Source organism: Anser brachyrhynchus (genome assembly GCF_964034855.1).
Source record: "Anser brachyrhynchus genome assembly, chromosome: 24".
NCBI lineage: Eukaryota > Metazoa > Chordata > Aves > Anseriformes > Anatidae > Anser > Anser brachyrhynchus.
In genome coordinates this window covers 5,964,341-5,980,126 of record NC_137717.1, presented here as the reverse complement: position 1 = coordinate 5,980,126, position 15,786 = coordinate 5,964,341, and the positions used below count along the sequence as shown (strand labels likewise).

At 59.7% G+C, this 15,786-nt stretch overlaps 1 protein-coding gene across 2 annotated transcripts; it reads right to left on the bottom strand.

The window, feature by feature from the left end:
- Positions 1–7,293: 7,293 nt before the first annotated feature.
- SERINC2 (serine incorporator 2) lies at positions 7,294–15,479 on the bottom strand. Of its 2 annotated transcripts, none has more exons than XM_080566555.1 (10): positions 15,358–15,479; positions 11,009–11,170; positions 10,398–10,585; positions 9,888–9,967; positions 9,581–9,718; positions 9,289–9,458; positions 9,108–9,198; positions 8,875–9,010; positions 8,357–8,572; positions 7,294–7,937 (listed from the first exon to the last, which is right to left on the bottom strand). In XM_080566555.1, the coding sequence occupies exons 1-10, from the start codon at positions 15,394–15,396 to the stop codon at positions 7,799–7,801; spliced, it is 1,359 nt and encodes a 452-aa protein (XP_080422681.1). In that variant the 5' UTR covers positions 15,397–15,479; the 3' UTR covers positions 7,294–7,798. The 2 variants fall into 2 exon arrangements, with proteins under 2 accessions (XP_080422681.1, XP_080422682.1); XM_080566556.1 differs by lacking the exon at positions 15,358–15,479 and adding an exon at positions 12,602–12,754.
- Positions 15,480–15,786: the final 307 nt, after the last annotated feature.

Below are 15,786 nucleotides of genomic sequence, written 5' to 3'. Positions count from 1 at the left end.
ACCCAAACGTACGTTTATGGGACTTTAGGTACTTTGGCTAAAGCTCTCACCCCAAGAATATAGTGAAGTCAAAGCTATCTGGCACCAAGAAAGAGCAATGCAAAGCCACCAGCAGCCAGGTCTGGAGTCCTTCTGCAGCATCCAGAAGGACCACAGGCATCGCTGCAGCTGCAGCGTGCGTTTGGAGAGCGGAGCTCAGGGCATGGCTGCAAGGGGAACCCTCCTCTGTCCTCACATCCCAACTGTTTCCACTGGAAGCAACAAAATGACACTGCCAAATTGCACGTAAATCCTCCTGCCCAGACCCTCAAAGGCACTTGGGTGCCTGAGCAGCAGGAGCTAAGCCCTTAAATCCTTCTGCAAATCCAAGCTGCAGACTTGTAGGAGCGGGCACTGTCGTGTGCCAGACCCCGCTGCAGACCCCAGAGCTCAGCCTGAAGCTGCTCCTCTCCGAAGCACCAGCAGAGACTTTTCAGTGCATAAAAAGCCATTATTAGCACAAATGTGCAGGGATTGAGCTACAAGGTTCCTGCAACTACATTACTACAACCCTACTACATCAGCTCCAAAGCATTTTGCACATTTAGTGTCACTGCCTTACACTAGTACACCTCCGTGCTTTTATGCAAGCCTCCGAACTGACTTAGTTCCATTCCCACCTTTTGACTCCTGCACATTCCCCTGTCCAACCTCCTGCAAACTGCATAAATCATAGAAAATACACAGAGCTGAGCAAAAACTGATTCCCACCTCCGGGCATCCCTTCCTCGCGGTCATAGCACGCTGCTGTCACACAGCAGCCACCCAAACTCCACCACGCACCAGTAGCCCCGGCATGCAGCAGCTCTCCTCCAGCTGCCCATCTCCCTCTGAGCAGCCCCACTGCAAAATCCCTGGGGTTTTGCCCTGCAGCTGATACAAAGAGCTTTGGGAGAAGGCGGATGCAAGCGGCTGTGTGTGCCCAGCTGCTCCTTCTCTTGGCTTAGCGGCATTGCCTTGCTCAGCCCAAGCAAGGAATTGTGCCAAAGTGTGTGCGCTCAGGTTGTGTCTGACTGCAAGTGTGAGCAGCACCGAGCAGCCTGGGGGGCTCCTGCTCCATGTGGTGATGGAGAGCAGAGGGATGGGATGGGACCAGCCTGTGCTCGGTCCCTTCTCTCCATCCATGAGGACAGAGGGAGGCTGGGCTGGCAGGCAGCTCTGTGTACAGTGCAATTCCCTTCAGCTTGTTTGTGTTTTAATCAGATTTCCTCCAAGTCAGCGAAACTGCAACAATTCCCTTTGACTCTGATTTCCAGCACAAAAGCTGTTTGCAGCAGCACGCAGAAGTGGCTCTGCAGATGTTCCCCCAGCGCGACGCGTGCTGCCTGCTGGCCGCGGGTGCTCCAGCGAGAGCCCTGCTGGGTGTGATGTCACGTTATTTATTACTGACCCAAATCGTGCTGATTATTAACGGGCCACCTGCATTTAGAAACCTGGATGAGACTGAAGTGCTGCGAAGGGTTGGTCCCATGGGTGTTCGATACAGGGAGCCAGCTCAGTGCATCCCCACCGCTGCGCCCACTAAATGGCATCTCCATTGTGCGGGTACCAACAGCCCAGGGACTGCTGGGCCCCCCAAAATGCAACCAACACCTACCCCAGCCTTCAGTGGGACCCTGGTAGGGATGCTGCAGGTGTCATGGGATAATTCCCAGGGAGTGTGGAGCAGAAAATCTGCAGCCCAGGGCAGGCTGCCCGGTGCCCGGCTGCACCAAGGTGCTATTAAAGACCCCTCTGCAACCAGGGCGGTGGGGGGGGGGTGCTTGCTCAATACCAAGGGGAGCAACTTGTTTCTTGCATTGGAATTCACTGCTATAATTAGCGGAGAAGAGGGGAAAGTGTTTGCTTTGTGGCATAAAGTCTCCACAGCACCAATGGCCCTGCGACTGCAGCGTTACTGGGGGGTGGCCCTGGGGAGGCTGCTGAGCCCCTGGGGACGTGGGGAGCTGCACGGCCCCGGCTGCAGGGGCAGAAGGGGATGAGTCAGAGAGCAAAAGAGAAGGGAGCTGGCTTCTGAAAAACCCTGCTTGTAACAAGGAGTTAAAAAAAAAAAAAAAAAGCCCCAAATCTGCCCCCGGTGTACACCCAAGAAAACCCCATGGAGGAGGGTGACGTCGGCTGTCCGTCTGTCCTTCCCCAGCTCCCGTCAGCGTGGACACGTGCGGCAGCACCCAGGGCTCCCAGCACGGACATCTGGAGCAGCCCTACGTGCCGGGCGGCAGGGGATGCTCCCGGGGCTGGGCTTTCTCCGGGACCTGGAACCAGCCCAGGCTTTGCAAGGCTGGGACGTGACGCCTTGCCTCGACGGATTTTGGGGTGGAGGGAAGCCAAAGAGAAAGAAGGGGGAAAAAAAACTGCAAATGGGACCCAGCTGAAAGATAGAGGCAAAGGTGCAAGCGTCTATCGGAGCAAATGTTTCCACTCATTGCTCAGCCTCACTGGAATCTTTGGAGCCTGGGGGGGCTCAGCCCCTCTTTCTCGAGCCAAATGATGCTGTGCTCAGCCCCAGGCTGGAGGGGATGCTCGTGGCCCCCATCCAAACACAGATAACATGGAACATACTAGAAAGAAAAGAGCAACGGTGGTGCTGTGCGGCTTGGAGGAAAGAAATCCCTAAAGGAGCATTGGAGAGAGACAGGGAGCCCTGGGACAGGGCAAGCAAATGTCCTATTAGCTCTTGCAGTGCTTGTTTCTTCTGCCTCCTGCCACCAAGAAGGGATGAAGGATGTGTGCTGCGTGATGAGCGATGTGGGGTGACCCCGGGGTGCTGCCTGAAGGGTGTCCCATACGTGCCCCCCACCCAACTGCTGCATGGGCAATGAGAGGCTGCAGAGTCCCAGCAAGCTCATCTCCCCCTTGCTGCCTCTGTGTTGTCTGAGAAGGGATTTGAGTTCATCCAGGGCTGACCACATGTCTCTAGACCCAGAGTTAATTCGAGTTTGGGATCTGGAAAGCCTCACCCATTGCCAAACTGGCATTGTCTGCACCAGTGCAGCCCCAGCACCAGCAAAGGCACCAGCGGGGTGTGAGCACAGCACGTGGGGTGAGATGGTCCCGGCACTCTTGAGACAGGCTGGTGGGATGGCAAAGCTCAGCCCAACCTCAGCAAAAGGGGTGGTTATGGGCTGGGGACCTGCAGAGGGACATCGTGTCCCAGTGTCACCAGCCTGGGAGCTTTTGGAAAACCACGAGCTGGAAACAGCGGGTGGCCCAGGACATGCCAGAGGGTCCCTTGGGGCTACTGATGATTTCTTTTTTTTTTTCTGGTTGGTTGGGATTTTTTTGGGGGGTGCTTTCTTTTTCCTTTTTTCCCCCCAAGATCACCTGCAAAGCTGCAGCAACTCGTGTGCGTTACAGGAGCGTGTGCTGGAACGAGGTTAGCCGGGGCGAGGTGGCTCCGCTGCCTTAGGGAGCTGCAGGAGACACAGCCTGTTCCCGCTCACATCCCGGGTATTTATAGATACAGATGTTTCTCTAGCAGCAGGGTTCAAGCATGATTTTTTTCTTACTCTCTGTCTTCCTTCTCATCCCTCCTCCGCTCTTCAGCACTGCTGAAGTTGGAGAAAGCAGCACGGGGATGTCTTGGGGGCAAATGCAGCCTGAGCAGCCCCAGAAGCACACGGGCTGCTGTTGGGTCCAAAATCTCTCCTTTTTGCATGGAAAAAAAAAAATCTGATGCCATAGAAAAATGGGCTGTGCTATGGAACGCAGACCCCATCAGCCTCACCACCACTTCTCATCCCCAAGGCCAGCAAAGTAGCTGTGATTTAACAACTCCCTGGGTCCCTCCTCCGTCTGCTTTTACCCCCCACTTCCCTGGCTGCTCGGTTGGGTCGGCTTGGTTGGGAGACAGGAAAGATGCCCCGAAATAAATCCCCATCCTGGGGGTGCAGGGCTGATGAAGCCGCCTCTGAGTGGGAGGGAGAGCGTTTGTTCGGAGGCTGGGCAATGGCTCTGCTCCACAATTAATTATACATGCTCTGTGGTCCGTCTGGGAGGCATTAATGGCTCCAGATGCGGATCATGGGGCTCTGCGTGGCACTGTAAACACGCTGGAAGTCCAATTTGGATTTCCCCGGGTGCCTCATTTAAATGAATTATGTAAACGCTTTCCCCTCCTCTTCTGAGCAAAAGCCAGTCCGGCTGCTGCCTGATGTGTTAATCCCATGAATAAAATAAAAACAGGAGAGACCGTGCATTAAAGAGAATAAACTGATGCTGGGGGGGCTCAGCTTGGGACCCCCAGCCCTGGGCCTGGCGTTCCCCTCTGCCAGCCGCCTGAGGGCTGCAGAAGGTGCCACCAAGGTCCTGAACCCCTTGGTGTCCCACAGGGCTCCAGAAGGGTGACGTCCCCTGTGGGATTTAGCCTACACCCACCTCTGTTTTACTTAATTCCGTTCGATTTGGCAAGGCAGCGATCACAATTACCTTTGGTAAAGCAAGCTGCTGAACTTTTTCTCAGTTTCCTAATTTGCCCTAATTCCTCCTGAGCTCCACAATGCCGAGGTGCCCCCCCCAGGGACAGTGAATTAGGGCAATAACAGCTGGGGGGGCCTGGGGTCTGATACAGATGTTTCAATGGGCTGATGCAGGGCCTGATCCTGCTCAGCCTGGGGCTCGAGCACAGGATGGGGGGGGGGGGGGGGCCTGACCTGGGCACTTTCTGCTGAGCAAAAGGTGGCAGATGTTTGTTTGATCACGAAATATTCACCCAGGAAATTTGAATGTAAAGGGCTACTCCACTCATGGAATGCATGCAGGGCACATGCACAGCACCGGGACGTTTCCCTTTGGAAGTGACAGTCACCACAAAAAGGCTTTTTTAGAAGATTGCTGCCTCTATATAGTGGCTGTGTGCGCGAACTCTCCCCTGGGCACCCCTTTTCCATCAGAGCCATCAAGCAAAGCATAATTCTGGACTGTATGGTGGCACAGCCTTCTCGGGATGTTACCCTGTCCTGAGCTACAGGGTCTTTTTTTTTGTTCCTTTGTGTGTGTGTGCCTGTGTGTAATCCTGTTATGTTATACAGCCAGGGGCTGCAATAGCAGCCAGGCTTCCCCATGGATTGACCTTCCACTGAAGGTGCCCTGCAGCCAGATGATAAATGAGAAGGATGCTGGGATGCTGGAGGCAGCCCGCAGTGCTGCTGGGGCTCGCGCCCATGTGCCCCCCCCCCACCTGCCCCAGTGTCCTCAGATGTTTTGGGTGTGCAATGATAATTGCACTGGGGAGCGTTTGCTACAGGTCTGAAATACCCCATAAAGAAATCAGGGAGCTGAGACTATCCATATTCTGATCAATACTGGATAGGGGTGAAATGAAGCAAATCTCATAGCAGCACCTTGTGCAATTCAGCCCTTCCCAAGAGGATTCATGGGAATGACCAACAAACCATCGGGTTTTTCCCGCAGCTTCACCCTAGAGCTGTTTGGATCCAGCTGGAGAGCTGGGAAAAAAGAAAAGAACAAGGATTTCTTGTTTCAGAGAAAATCCCGGGGATGAGGCATTCCGGCCGTAGCAGGAGACGTGCTGCTGGTGGGGGGCTGGCACAGGCGGCCTGTCCCTGCGTCACCTCCAGCTGCAGCGGGTTTGGCTCTCCTGCACGGTGGGAGATGCAGGCAGCAAACCCCTATGGGGAAGGGCTGAGAAAGGCCCTGCAGGCTGTGGGGACCACGTTGTGTGGGCAAGTGTCACTTGCCTAAGGTGCGTTGGGGACCTAGGCAGGTGCTGGCCAATCCAAGACATGTCACAGCTCCGCACAGCCCGGCTGCGGCTGCGGAGCTCCTTGGGAGCTCCTCTGCTCACCCCCACCCCGGGCCTCCTAGAGGGAGCTGCAGGAAGGTTGCAGAGTGCAGGTTGCAAGGTGCAGGGTGCAAAGTGAATGGCGGTGGGGGGTGAAGGCTGCACAACAGGGTGCGGGGTGACAGAGGGAGGATGGACAATGCAGGGTGCAGGGTACGTGATGCAGACTGAAGTGTGCACGATGCAGGGTGCAAGGTGCAGGATGCAGATTGAAGTGTTCAGGGTGCAGGCTGCAAGGTGCAGGATGCAGACTGAAGGGTGCAGGGTGCAGGATGCAGGGTGCAGCATGCACAAGACATGATGCAGGTTAAAGGACATAGGACGTAGAGTACAGGGTGCAAGTTGCAGGATGAATGAAGGCGTAAGATGGATAGTACTGGGTGCATGATGCAGGATGTAAAATGAAGGGTGCAGGGTGCAGCGCGCAGGACTTAGGTTGCAGCACGCAGGATGCAAGGAGCAGGGCACAGGCCTTAGGTTGCGAGGTGCAGGGTGTGAGGAGCAGGGCAAAGCTCACAGGGCAGGACACACCACGCAGGGCAGAACGCACCGCGCGGGACACGCGATGCAGGACAGGATACGGCACGCAGGACACAGCACGCAGGACAGGACACTCAGTGCGGGATACGCAGTGAAGGGCACGGGATTGAGGACACAGGAGGCAGGACAGGAGAGGACAGGGCACAGCACGCAGGGCACATGATGCGGGACACTCCGCGCACGATGCAGGAGGACACGGGCAGGGCAGGGCGCACAGCGCACGGCGATGCTCTGTGCACGACGCGCCGCCAGCACCACCTCGTGGCTGCCACCGGGACCCGCCTGAGCCGCACGGCCCGGCCCCCCCCGGCCCTTCCCGGCTCCCCCCATAACCCCCCCGGCCCGGTCCGGCCCCGGGGCTGAGGAGGGAAGGAGCCGGGAGCGGCCCCCCGGGGCCCCCGTCCCCAGGGGCCCCCGTCCCCAGGGACCCCCTGTGCGGCGTGCGCCCACCGCCGGGCACGGCCCCCCCCAGGGTGCACCCGTGAACGGGGGGGTCCCCGCCGTGCTGCGCACCCCCTCCTGCTGTGCACCCCAGATCTGCTTGTGCCCCCCAGCACCGGTCTCCCGCAGGGTGCAGGATGAAGGATATGGGGTGCAGGATGGTGGATGCGGGGTGCAGGGTGCAGACCGAGGGGTGCAGGGTGTAGGATGAAGGGTGCAGCAGGCAGAAGCACAGCACAGGCTGCACCCCCACCGTGCCCCCCGCCATGCTGCACACCCACCCCATCCCGGGGTGCCCCCGCTGTCGGGTGCTGGGATTAGGGCTCGCTGTGCCTCCCTGCCGCAAGTCACCCTGCCCCAAAACGCTGCTCCCCTGCTTGCACGCACGCTGTGCCCTCAGCCCAGCACTGGGTCCATACCATAAGTGCCCCAGAAGGCCCCACAAAAGACCCCAGAAGGACAAAGCTGCCTTTTTCTTTTTTCCAAACAAGACTTTATTGAGGATGCAGGGAGAGCCCTGGGGGAGTCAGCCGACCCTCCAAGGCTGGGGGGGACACAGGCGACACGCAGCCCCCAGCTTGGCTTTCCTCCAGGCTGGCTGGGGAAGCAGCAGAGGCTGGTGGCCGGGTCCCATCTCCTTGTCACGGTCAGTCCCCAAAGCCCCTGCAGAAGGCACCGCGGTCCCAGGAGAGGAGGAGAGCAGCTCGTGCAAACCCAGCCCTCCAAAGGCTGAGAGGAGGGCGGCTGGAGGCACCGCTGAAGGCACGAGGCAAGCACGGGCAGCGTAACAGCGGTACAGACGTCCTTAGGGAAGTCCCAGCCCTCTCACTGACTGTCCCTGCTTGGCACTTTATCCCTTTTAAATTAAGACTGAAAACCTGCAAGAAGGCACAACCCACGTGCAAAACTCAAGGCTGGGGCTGAGGCGGAGCTGGGGCTGCCCCTGGCGTTGGGGGGGGGATGCCCGCGGCCGCCTCAGCTGAAGTCCCGGTCCGGCAGCACCAGCGGAGCCACCAGCGTCCAGGCGTAGAGCAGAAGCCCGGCCCAGCTGGAGCAGATCTTCACCCACACGGCCGTCCAGGGGCTGCTCAGCACCCGCAGGCTCTCGTCGGGCCTGAAAGGGCAAGAGAGTGGCACCCATCACCGCGCCGGCACAGTGGCACCCTCCAGCCCCGAGGTCCCCAGCCACGTGCTGGGGGATGCAGCCCCGGTGCTGTAGCCTGGGACACCCCGGGGCTGGCTCCCTGCTCCCCCCATGTCCCCAGGGTGCAGCGGGGATGCTGCAAGGACAGGGGGGATGCTGCAAGGACAGGGGGGATGCTGCAAGTGGGTACCCAGCGAACTCACACCCAGAGCGCATCCATAGGGCGCTCAGCCACCTCCAAATAATTAACCCTGATTGGGATGCCTGTGAAGTTTGCTCACACGTGGACCCATCCTCAGCAGCCGTGCCCAGCCCAAGTACGAGGAGGACCCCACAGAAGGGGGGAGCAGAACAGGGGGATGCCCCCGGCCCCCGGGGGTGCTGCCCACCTGTACCAGTTGGTGAGCGTCATCATGATGTAGAGGGCGGCGAGGAGGAGGCAGAGGTGGAAGAAGCTGTAGCTGTAGGTGACGCCGTCCTGCTCGTTGTCGTAGGCGCGGTGCACCCCGCTCTCTGCCGCCGCCGCATCCCCAGCGCTCGCCCCGGCCCCGCTCTCCTCCGTCAGCATCATCTTGTTGACCTGCGCGTGGTCCGAGGAGCGGATGCTGCAGACAGACGGACGGATGGACAGATCAGGGTGACTGTGCCCCGGCATGGGGACACCCCACAGGGGTGTCCCTAGGGTGGCAGAGCAGTCTGAGGGATGTGGCTCGTGCAGAAAACCCCTGACACCCTGAGCAGGACCCCGCAGGGTGCCCAGTGCCGGGGAGCAGGATGGCTCCGCAGGCAGCACTTGGTGCCAGCACCCTGGAACAAGCTGCAGCATCGACTCCCCTAAAATCCTCCCGGTGCCTTTGGGCAAGCAGAGGGACCGTGAGGTCCCAGGGGCCACGTGCCACATCCTCACCTGATGAAGAGGGTGCAGAGGATGAAGATCACCAGCCCCACGATGCTCGGGGCGTCCCACCACGTTGTCAGCGGCTGGGCAGCCTCTGCTGAGCCCGTGCTGTTCCGCAGCAGCAGCGTGGGGTTACAGTCCTGGTCTGGGGGGGGAAACAGGGGGGTCAGTGCCTGTCCCCAGCCTCACTCCCCCCCCCCCCCGAGCGGCAGGCAGCAAGCCTGAGGATGCCCTGTGCTTACTGGGGACGTTGGCCAGGGCGGACCAGGTGATGAAGATGGTGTAGAGGGTGATGAGGGATGCCTGCAGCAGCCCCGAGTGCGGCTGGGCATCCTGCAAACACAACGGCGACGCTCAGGGCTCATCCTGGCGCAGGGGGAGGTGGCAGGGCCACCGGCCTCCCGGTTCCACCCGCCGCCTCACCTGGATTTTGGGCAGTATGGACATGGCCGAGACGATGACGCAGAGGATGAGGTTGATGCTGATGAGGACCTTGCCCTCCGTGCAGCCCTGGGGCTTGGTGTAGTAAACATAGAGCAGCGCGATGGCCGCAATGGAGGCAGCGTAGAAGATGAAGGTGACAGCGCAAAGGGCTGGGGGAGGAAGGAAAAAAGGAAGGGGGCTGGAGCAGAGCCCCGGCCGTCGCTGCAGGGCAGCTCCCGGCCCCAGGATGAGGTTCCTGGGGCAGCAGGGCGCAACGCGCAGCCGCACCGACCTGCGTACCAGCCCTTGGCGCTGCCCTCGCCCGCGTTGCGCAGCCACAGCTGGCTCCAGGAGTGGGCGAAGTCGATGAGGAGGATGAGCTGGATGAGGATGAAGAGGAAGGAGCCGACCACGCCGAAGTAGAACCAGACTTGGGTGGCGGGAGGAAGAGAGGAAGACGTTAGGAGTGGGAACGTGACAGCGCTGGGTGCATGGGGGCAGCACCCAGTGCCAGGACACACGGACGCGGAGGGCAGGATGGTGCCCCTGGCATGGTGCAGACCCCGTGGCCCCCCCACCACCCGCCTGCAGCCCCTCACCTGAGGTGAAGGAGCCGTCAGGGATGTAGAAGGCCCCCACCGTGAGCCCCACCAGCACCATGAACTTCAAGAGCCAGAAGCTGCAGGAGGGGAGAGGAGGCAGAGTCAGCGAACGGGAACCATCACCGCTGGGAGCGAACCCCCGGCGGCTCCCAAAACGCCGGGGCAGGGGCTCTGCTGACCCCCCCCCCCAAACCAGCATCCCCAGGGAAACATGCTCAGGGGCTGCTCGGCTCCTTGTCCAGGAGCCAGGGGCCAGGCATCCCCCAGATGGGAGTGGTGCTGGGCAAATCCCGAATTTCCCAGCACGTTGCGCCTGCTGGTACATGCAGCACTGGGGTGTACAATCCCCAAAAGCGTTGCATTCAACCCAAAACCTGAGAGCGAGCTCAAACTGCCTTTCTGCTTTATCCCCACCTTCCCCATGCACAGAACGGGGACAAAAAGGGAAAAAAAATGAAACGGACTCTCCCCAAACGTGCTTCAAGCCAAGCGCGAGGGCTCGCTCACCCGTTCTGCACGGCGGCTCGCGGGTCCTTGCTGCTGCGCACGCACACCATGATCACGGCGAAGAGGAAGAAGAAGGAGGCGGCAGCGAAGCCCATGCGGTACACGGCCTTGTGGCCCAGGAAGCCGCTGCAGTCAGCGTGGACTTGGACCCCCAGCACCGAGCCGCTGCCCTCGCAGAAGCCGGGGAGCTGCAGGGGTGAGGAGATGAGGAGCGAGCGCCCCGGCTGCTCCCCGAGCACCCCGCACCCTCAGCCGGCCAGCAAGAGGGTGGCACAGCTGGGGACACTGGTGGGGTGACCCAGCCAAAGCCACCCTGCAGGGCACTGGGAAGCTGGGGTGAAACTGGCATTTCCCAAAAGGTCCCAAACTGGGATGTAGGAAACCTTTTGGGTAGACAGCTGGGAAAAACTGATAATGCAGGAATTTATCTCCGTGGAAAGCCGGGGTCAATGACACCCTCTCTTCGTGAGATGCTTAGAAAAAAGCATCAGAAGCAACACCACGCCCCAAAAAAATTACTTTTTGAGTCAGCCTCACGTACCCATCCCAAGCTAAACCCCTTCCCCAGCCTGATCAAGTCCAGCAACCTCCGCGAGGGCAGCAGGAGTTACCTTGTGCAGCTCCTTCTCCACGCCGGGGATGATCATGATGATGGAGACGAGGGTGCAGAGGAAGAGGAAGAAGGTGAAGAGGAGTCGGGAGACGGTGGAGTTCCTGGCCGAGGGGCAGCAGCCGCAGAGCAGGCATGATGCGGGGCCGCACAGGCAGGACACCTGCAACGAGAGCCGGGGGGCCGTGGGAAGGGGATCGCCGCAGAAACCACCCAGCTCGGAAACTGCTGCAGATGGTCCTGGGGACATCCACGTCCTCGTTGTTTTTTTGTTGTTGTTTTCTTTCCAGCCATTGAATGAAAAAAGGCCCTGCCCCGCTGCAGCCTCGTCTCTTTCGAATCAGTCCACAAAATAATTTAAGGCTGCCTTTTCAACCTAATAGGGGATGGGGAAAAAACCCATACCAGCATCGTGGGGAAGCCAGCTCTCCCTGCAAGCCGTGCAGCTAAACCCATTTTACAGGTGGGAAAACTGAGGCACAACATCCTCAGAAGTCCACGGTGGTTTCTGGTGGCCCAAATCCCCAGCTCCCACAAACCATGGTGACAGAAGCATGCGGGAGATGCTGTTTGCATCCCTGCAGTTGGCCTTCGACAAGTTTGACTCTGCCGCTCCTTGAAATGTTGTTCCCACTGGATATTCACCTGCTTATTTAATGCCTACGAGGTTTTGGAGCACCCTGAGCAGCAATCATGGCCCTTAAAGGAAGAATAACCGAGGGGTTTTGCATGAAGTCGGGTTTGATGCTGGCTAGGGGGCAGGAGGGCAGGATACGGCCAGCAGCCAGCCCTGGCCACCACGTCCTGGTCCGGATGTGACTGATCAGGACAGGGACAACTTTCAGCCCTCCATCACCTCCAGGGTGCCACCCATCTGCAGGGCCACGTCCAAAACCCCCATTTCCCAGAAGGACATAAAGTGAGTGAATAAACAACGTAAGAAACATTTCAAGAAACATTTCTGAACCTTTAACCCACTCATAGGTCATACGAGCAAAAGGTCCCGTGTTAAATATCTATCCCACTCGCTGGTCCTCACCAAACTGCTTTCCCTCTATCTGCAAGTAACTTCATCGATTTATTTTGCTTTTGACTCTTTTATTCTCCCCCTCGAGCAGCTTTTTCTGCCCTGCACTTGAAGGGCCTCAGCCAGCCACAGGCCTGCAGACACTGGAAGGGCTCAGCTCCCTCCCGTAACGGGGGGGTGTGCGTTGTGTGTTCATTATTACCCAGAAAAGGCTACACACTTCCTTAATTATGCCCAGCAATCAATGTTAATTAAATATCTGTCCATATCAACTAAAGCACACATCCCTCCATCCGAAAATTAGTGGGGGAAAAAACAGAGATGGCAGAAAAGAAACACAGCTTTTCGGGTGGCTGTGCAAGGACATCAAAGGTGCAGCTTCCTCCTCAGATGCAGGAGCGTGGAGGTTCACAGCGCTCACTTTGACACCCCAAAATCACTAGAGGAAGCTTTGAAATTATTTTGGAAACCTCATCACGTCACTGCTCGAGCAAAATCAGCTCCTCCCTGACGTATACAGCATCCAGCCCAGCCAGAGGCTGTGCTGAGCAGGCGAGAGGAGCCCACCTTTCCTCGGGGACCATGACGGAGCTGCTCAAGGGACATCACTTCATGCTTTTGACTTGAGAACGTGAAAAAGCAGCCTTCAATTCGAGATTACTTCCTTGCAGGCTCATTAAGCGCTCCATTTGCACAAGGATGCATTTAAAATGTGTCAGTTTTACCGTATGTAACCTTCAAATTGAAAAAATAAATTAAAAAAAAAAAAAAAGAAAGAAAATGGCCACTGAAAACAGCCTGAAAAATCATGCGGTTTGTCATTTGGTGGCTGAATTTGGGGGTTCAGCCCCCTGCTGCCGTCACTTCCCACCGTTGAGGCTGTTCAGGCTTTGCGGTCGCAGGGTGACCACGGCACGCACGGCAAGATGTGCAAAGGCATCACAGCACAACCCACAGCCTGTGCAGAACCTCATCCCCAGTCCCACAGCTTTCTGCTTAAAAGAGAAATGAAGCAACAAGGGCTTGGTTAGAGTCAGACAAAAGGGAGAGAGGCACGGGCTGGGCACGGCCGGGAGATACGCTCACACGTGGGAATGCTCCTGCACGGCACCCCACGCTCGAGCATCTGCAAAACCCTGCAGGAGGCACGACCTCATGCATCCCATTTTCCCTGGGATAGGCACGTCACTGTGCTGAAGCTACGAGGTTTTGGGGAGCCCACATCCCCCTGGAGCTTTCCATAATCATTGAGCGATTGAACTTGGAAAAGACTTCTAAGATCATCAGGTCCAACCACAGCTGGACTTCAGGGTAGGCTCTTTCAGGACAAGCTCCGTGGCCTCATTTCAGGTTTTATGGCCTCCTGCAAGCACGGGGAGGCACCTCCCAGCATAACGGGGTAGGGCTGTAACCTGAGAGTCCCACGTCACCAGGAGGCCCTTCGTCACAGAGGACCGTGCCTACAAACTGCCCTTCCCAAGCACCTTTACAAAGGAAGAGGCAGCTCTTGATTTCGGCCTTTCCCTTTGTTTTTCTTGAGCAAGCAAGTGGATTAAAGGCAAGAGAAGCCTCCTGTAGGAACACAGCACTGGAAGCGCCCAGTCGCACCTCCCCAGTGGGCTTTCCAGGATGCCCCCGAGTACGGAGGTGGATCCAGCAGGACAGAAAAAGCCAGCGAAGGGAAGCGGCCCACAGACGTGGTGGACCGATGAGGAGGCGTCAGGTTTCAGCTGCCACAGATTAAAGATTAATCCCTCCGGTTTCGCTATCGACATCCTCACAAAACGCAGCTCGCCGCCAGAACGGCGGCTGGGGGTGCAGAACGGGCACCGCTCACACAGCCCGAACCCAACAGCAACCCAGCGCCACCCCCTCCTGCAGGCTGCCCTCGCCCCCACACCCCTGCGGATGCAGAGACTGAGTCAACCAAAAGCAACGCCAAGCAGCCAGTCATCATCTAATGAGCTGGCAGATTAATCAGTACCAAAGGCAACGAGGTCAGCGCAGGCCGGGGAGGTGGGAACCCCTGGGCACCAGGTCCCAGCATCGCCCCCACAGCCAGGCGAAATGCAGGGGCCTGACCCTACACAGAACCTACAAGTGACTCTACCCTGGGCCAAAACGTTTTCTGGGGGGTGGGAAATATCCAGAATTATGTCAACACCCTCCACAGCCCTGCCCCGGAGTAACTCCTGGCTTTTCCGATACCGCCAACGGGGCCAAGTGAAACCCTCAGAACTTTGAGGCCGAGTTGCGAAAGCAGCCCCGTTCCCGTCCCCGTCCCCGTTCCCAGCCAGGCGGGGAGGTTTCGGGGACCTGCCCCAGCCCGTGCCCAGGAAGGCAGCGCCGGGCGCGCGTCACCGGGCACGGCACCGGCAGCACCCACCTGCGTCACCGGGCACAGCACCGGGCACGGCACCCGCACAGAGCCCCCCCTCCCAGCCCCTCGTTCACAGGCAGGATGCTGGGGATGGCTCAGGGGGGTGTCAGCCCCTGCTTCCCACCCCGGGGTGTATCGGGGCAGGGTGTGAGCCCCCCTTCTGGGATGCCCTGGGAGCCCAGGATACCCCAAGCCCTCCCTGGAGCTGGGCACTGAGGCAGGACCCCGTTTTCCCTCAGCGCTGTAAGAGTGCCCCAGCTCCCCACAGCCCCCCCAGGTGCATGGGGTACACCCCCGGGGGGTGCCCTGATGCTATGGGATCCCCCTGAGCATGAGATTCAGGAGCTCCGCATCTCCCTGGGACGAACCCCACGGGGCTCCCTTGGACACCCCTGGGTGCAGCGAGCCCCCCTGCCATGGGTGTCCCCTGCTTCCCCCGGGGACAGAGGGGGGCACCTCCGGGGGTCCCCTGCAAACCCCGAAGGGGGCCCCTGCGTTTTCCTGGTACAGAGGGGGGCATCCCGCGGGTGTCCCTATAGCCCCCCAGGGATCCCCTACAACCCTCCAAGGATCCCCTACAACCCCCAGGGGTCCCCTGCTTCCCCCGGGTACACAGGGGGGCACCCTCTGGGGGGTCCCGCGCATTCCCCTGGGGGTCCCGTGCGCCCCCCCGGCTCCACCGGGCCGCACCCCCCCGCTTCCCCTCCCCCGCCCCGTGCCTCCTGTGCCCCCCCCGGGCTGCAGCGGCCCCCGCTGCCCCCTGTCCCCCCCCAGCACTGCACCGGGGCGCAGCCCCCGGGTGCCCCCAAACCCCCCCCCTCTCCCCCGGGTGCCCCCAGCGCTCCCCAGGGCCCCCTCCGGTCCCGTCCCGGAGCCGAACCCGGTGCACGCTGCGGCTCGGAACCGGTTCGGCTCCGGTTCCCCCCGCTGCCCCGGCACTCACGCAGCTCAGCAGGGAGCAGACCCCCAGGCAGGCCCCCATCGTGCGCCCCCGGCTCCCCGAGCCCGGCGCGGCGCCTCCCCGGGGCGGGCCCGAGTCTGCGGGGCGGGGGCAGCGGCGGGGCGGGCCCGGGCCGGGGCTCCGGGTACGGGGTTGGGGGGGGGGCACGGGAGGGTCCCCCCGGCACGGCGAGGGGTGAGGAACCCGGGTCAGTAGGGTGGGGGGTGCTGGGGGGGGGGGGGGGGGAGCCGGAGGGTAAGGGGTGGGGGAGATGGGGCTGCCGGAGGGTGTCCCAGCCCCGGGGGTGGGATGGGAATCGGGGTGGGGAGTGGGAGTGTGGAGGTGGGAAGGGAGGTGTTAGAGGGGGTGGGGTGGGGTGGGGTGGGGTGGGATGGGGTGGGATGGAATGGAATGGAATGGGATGGAATGGAA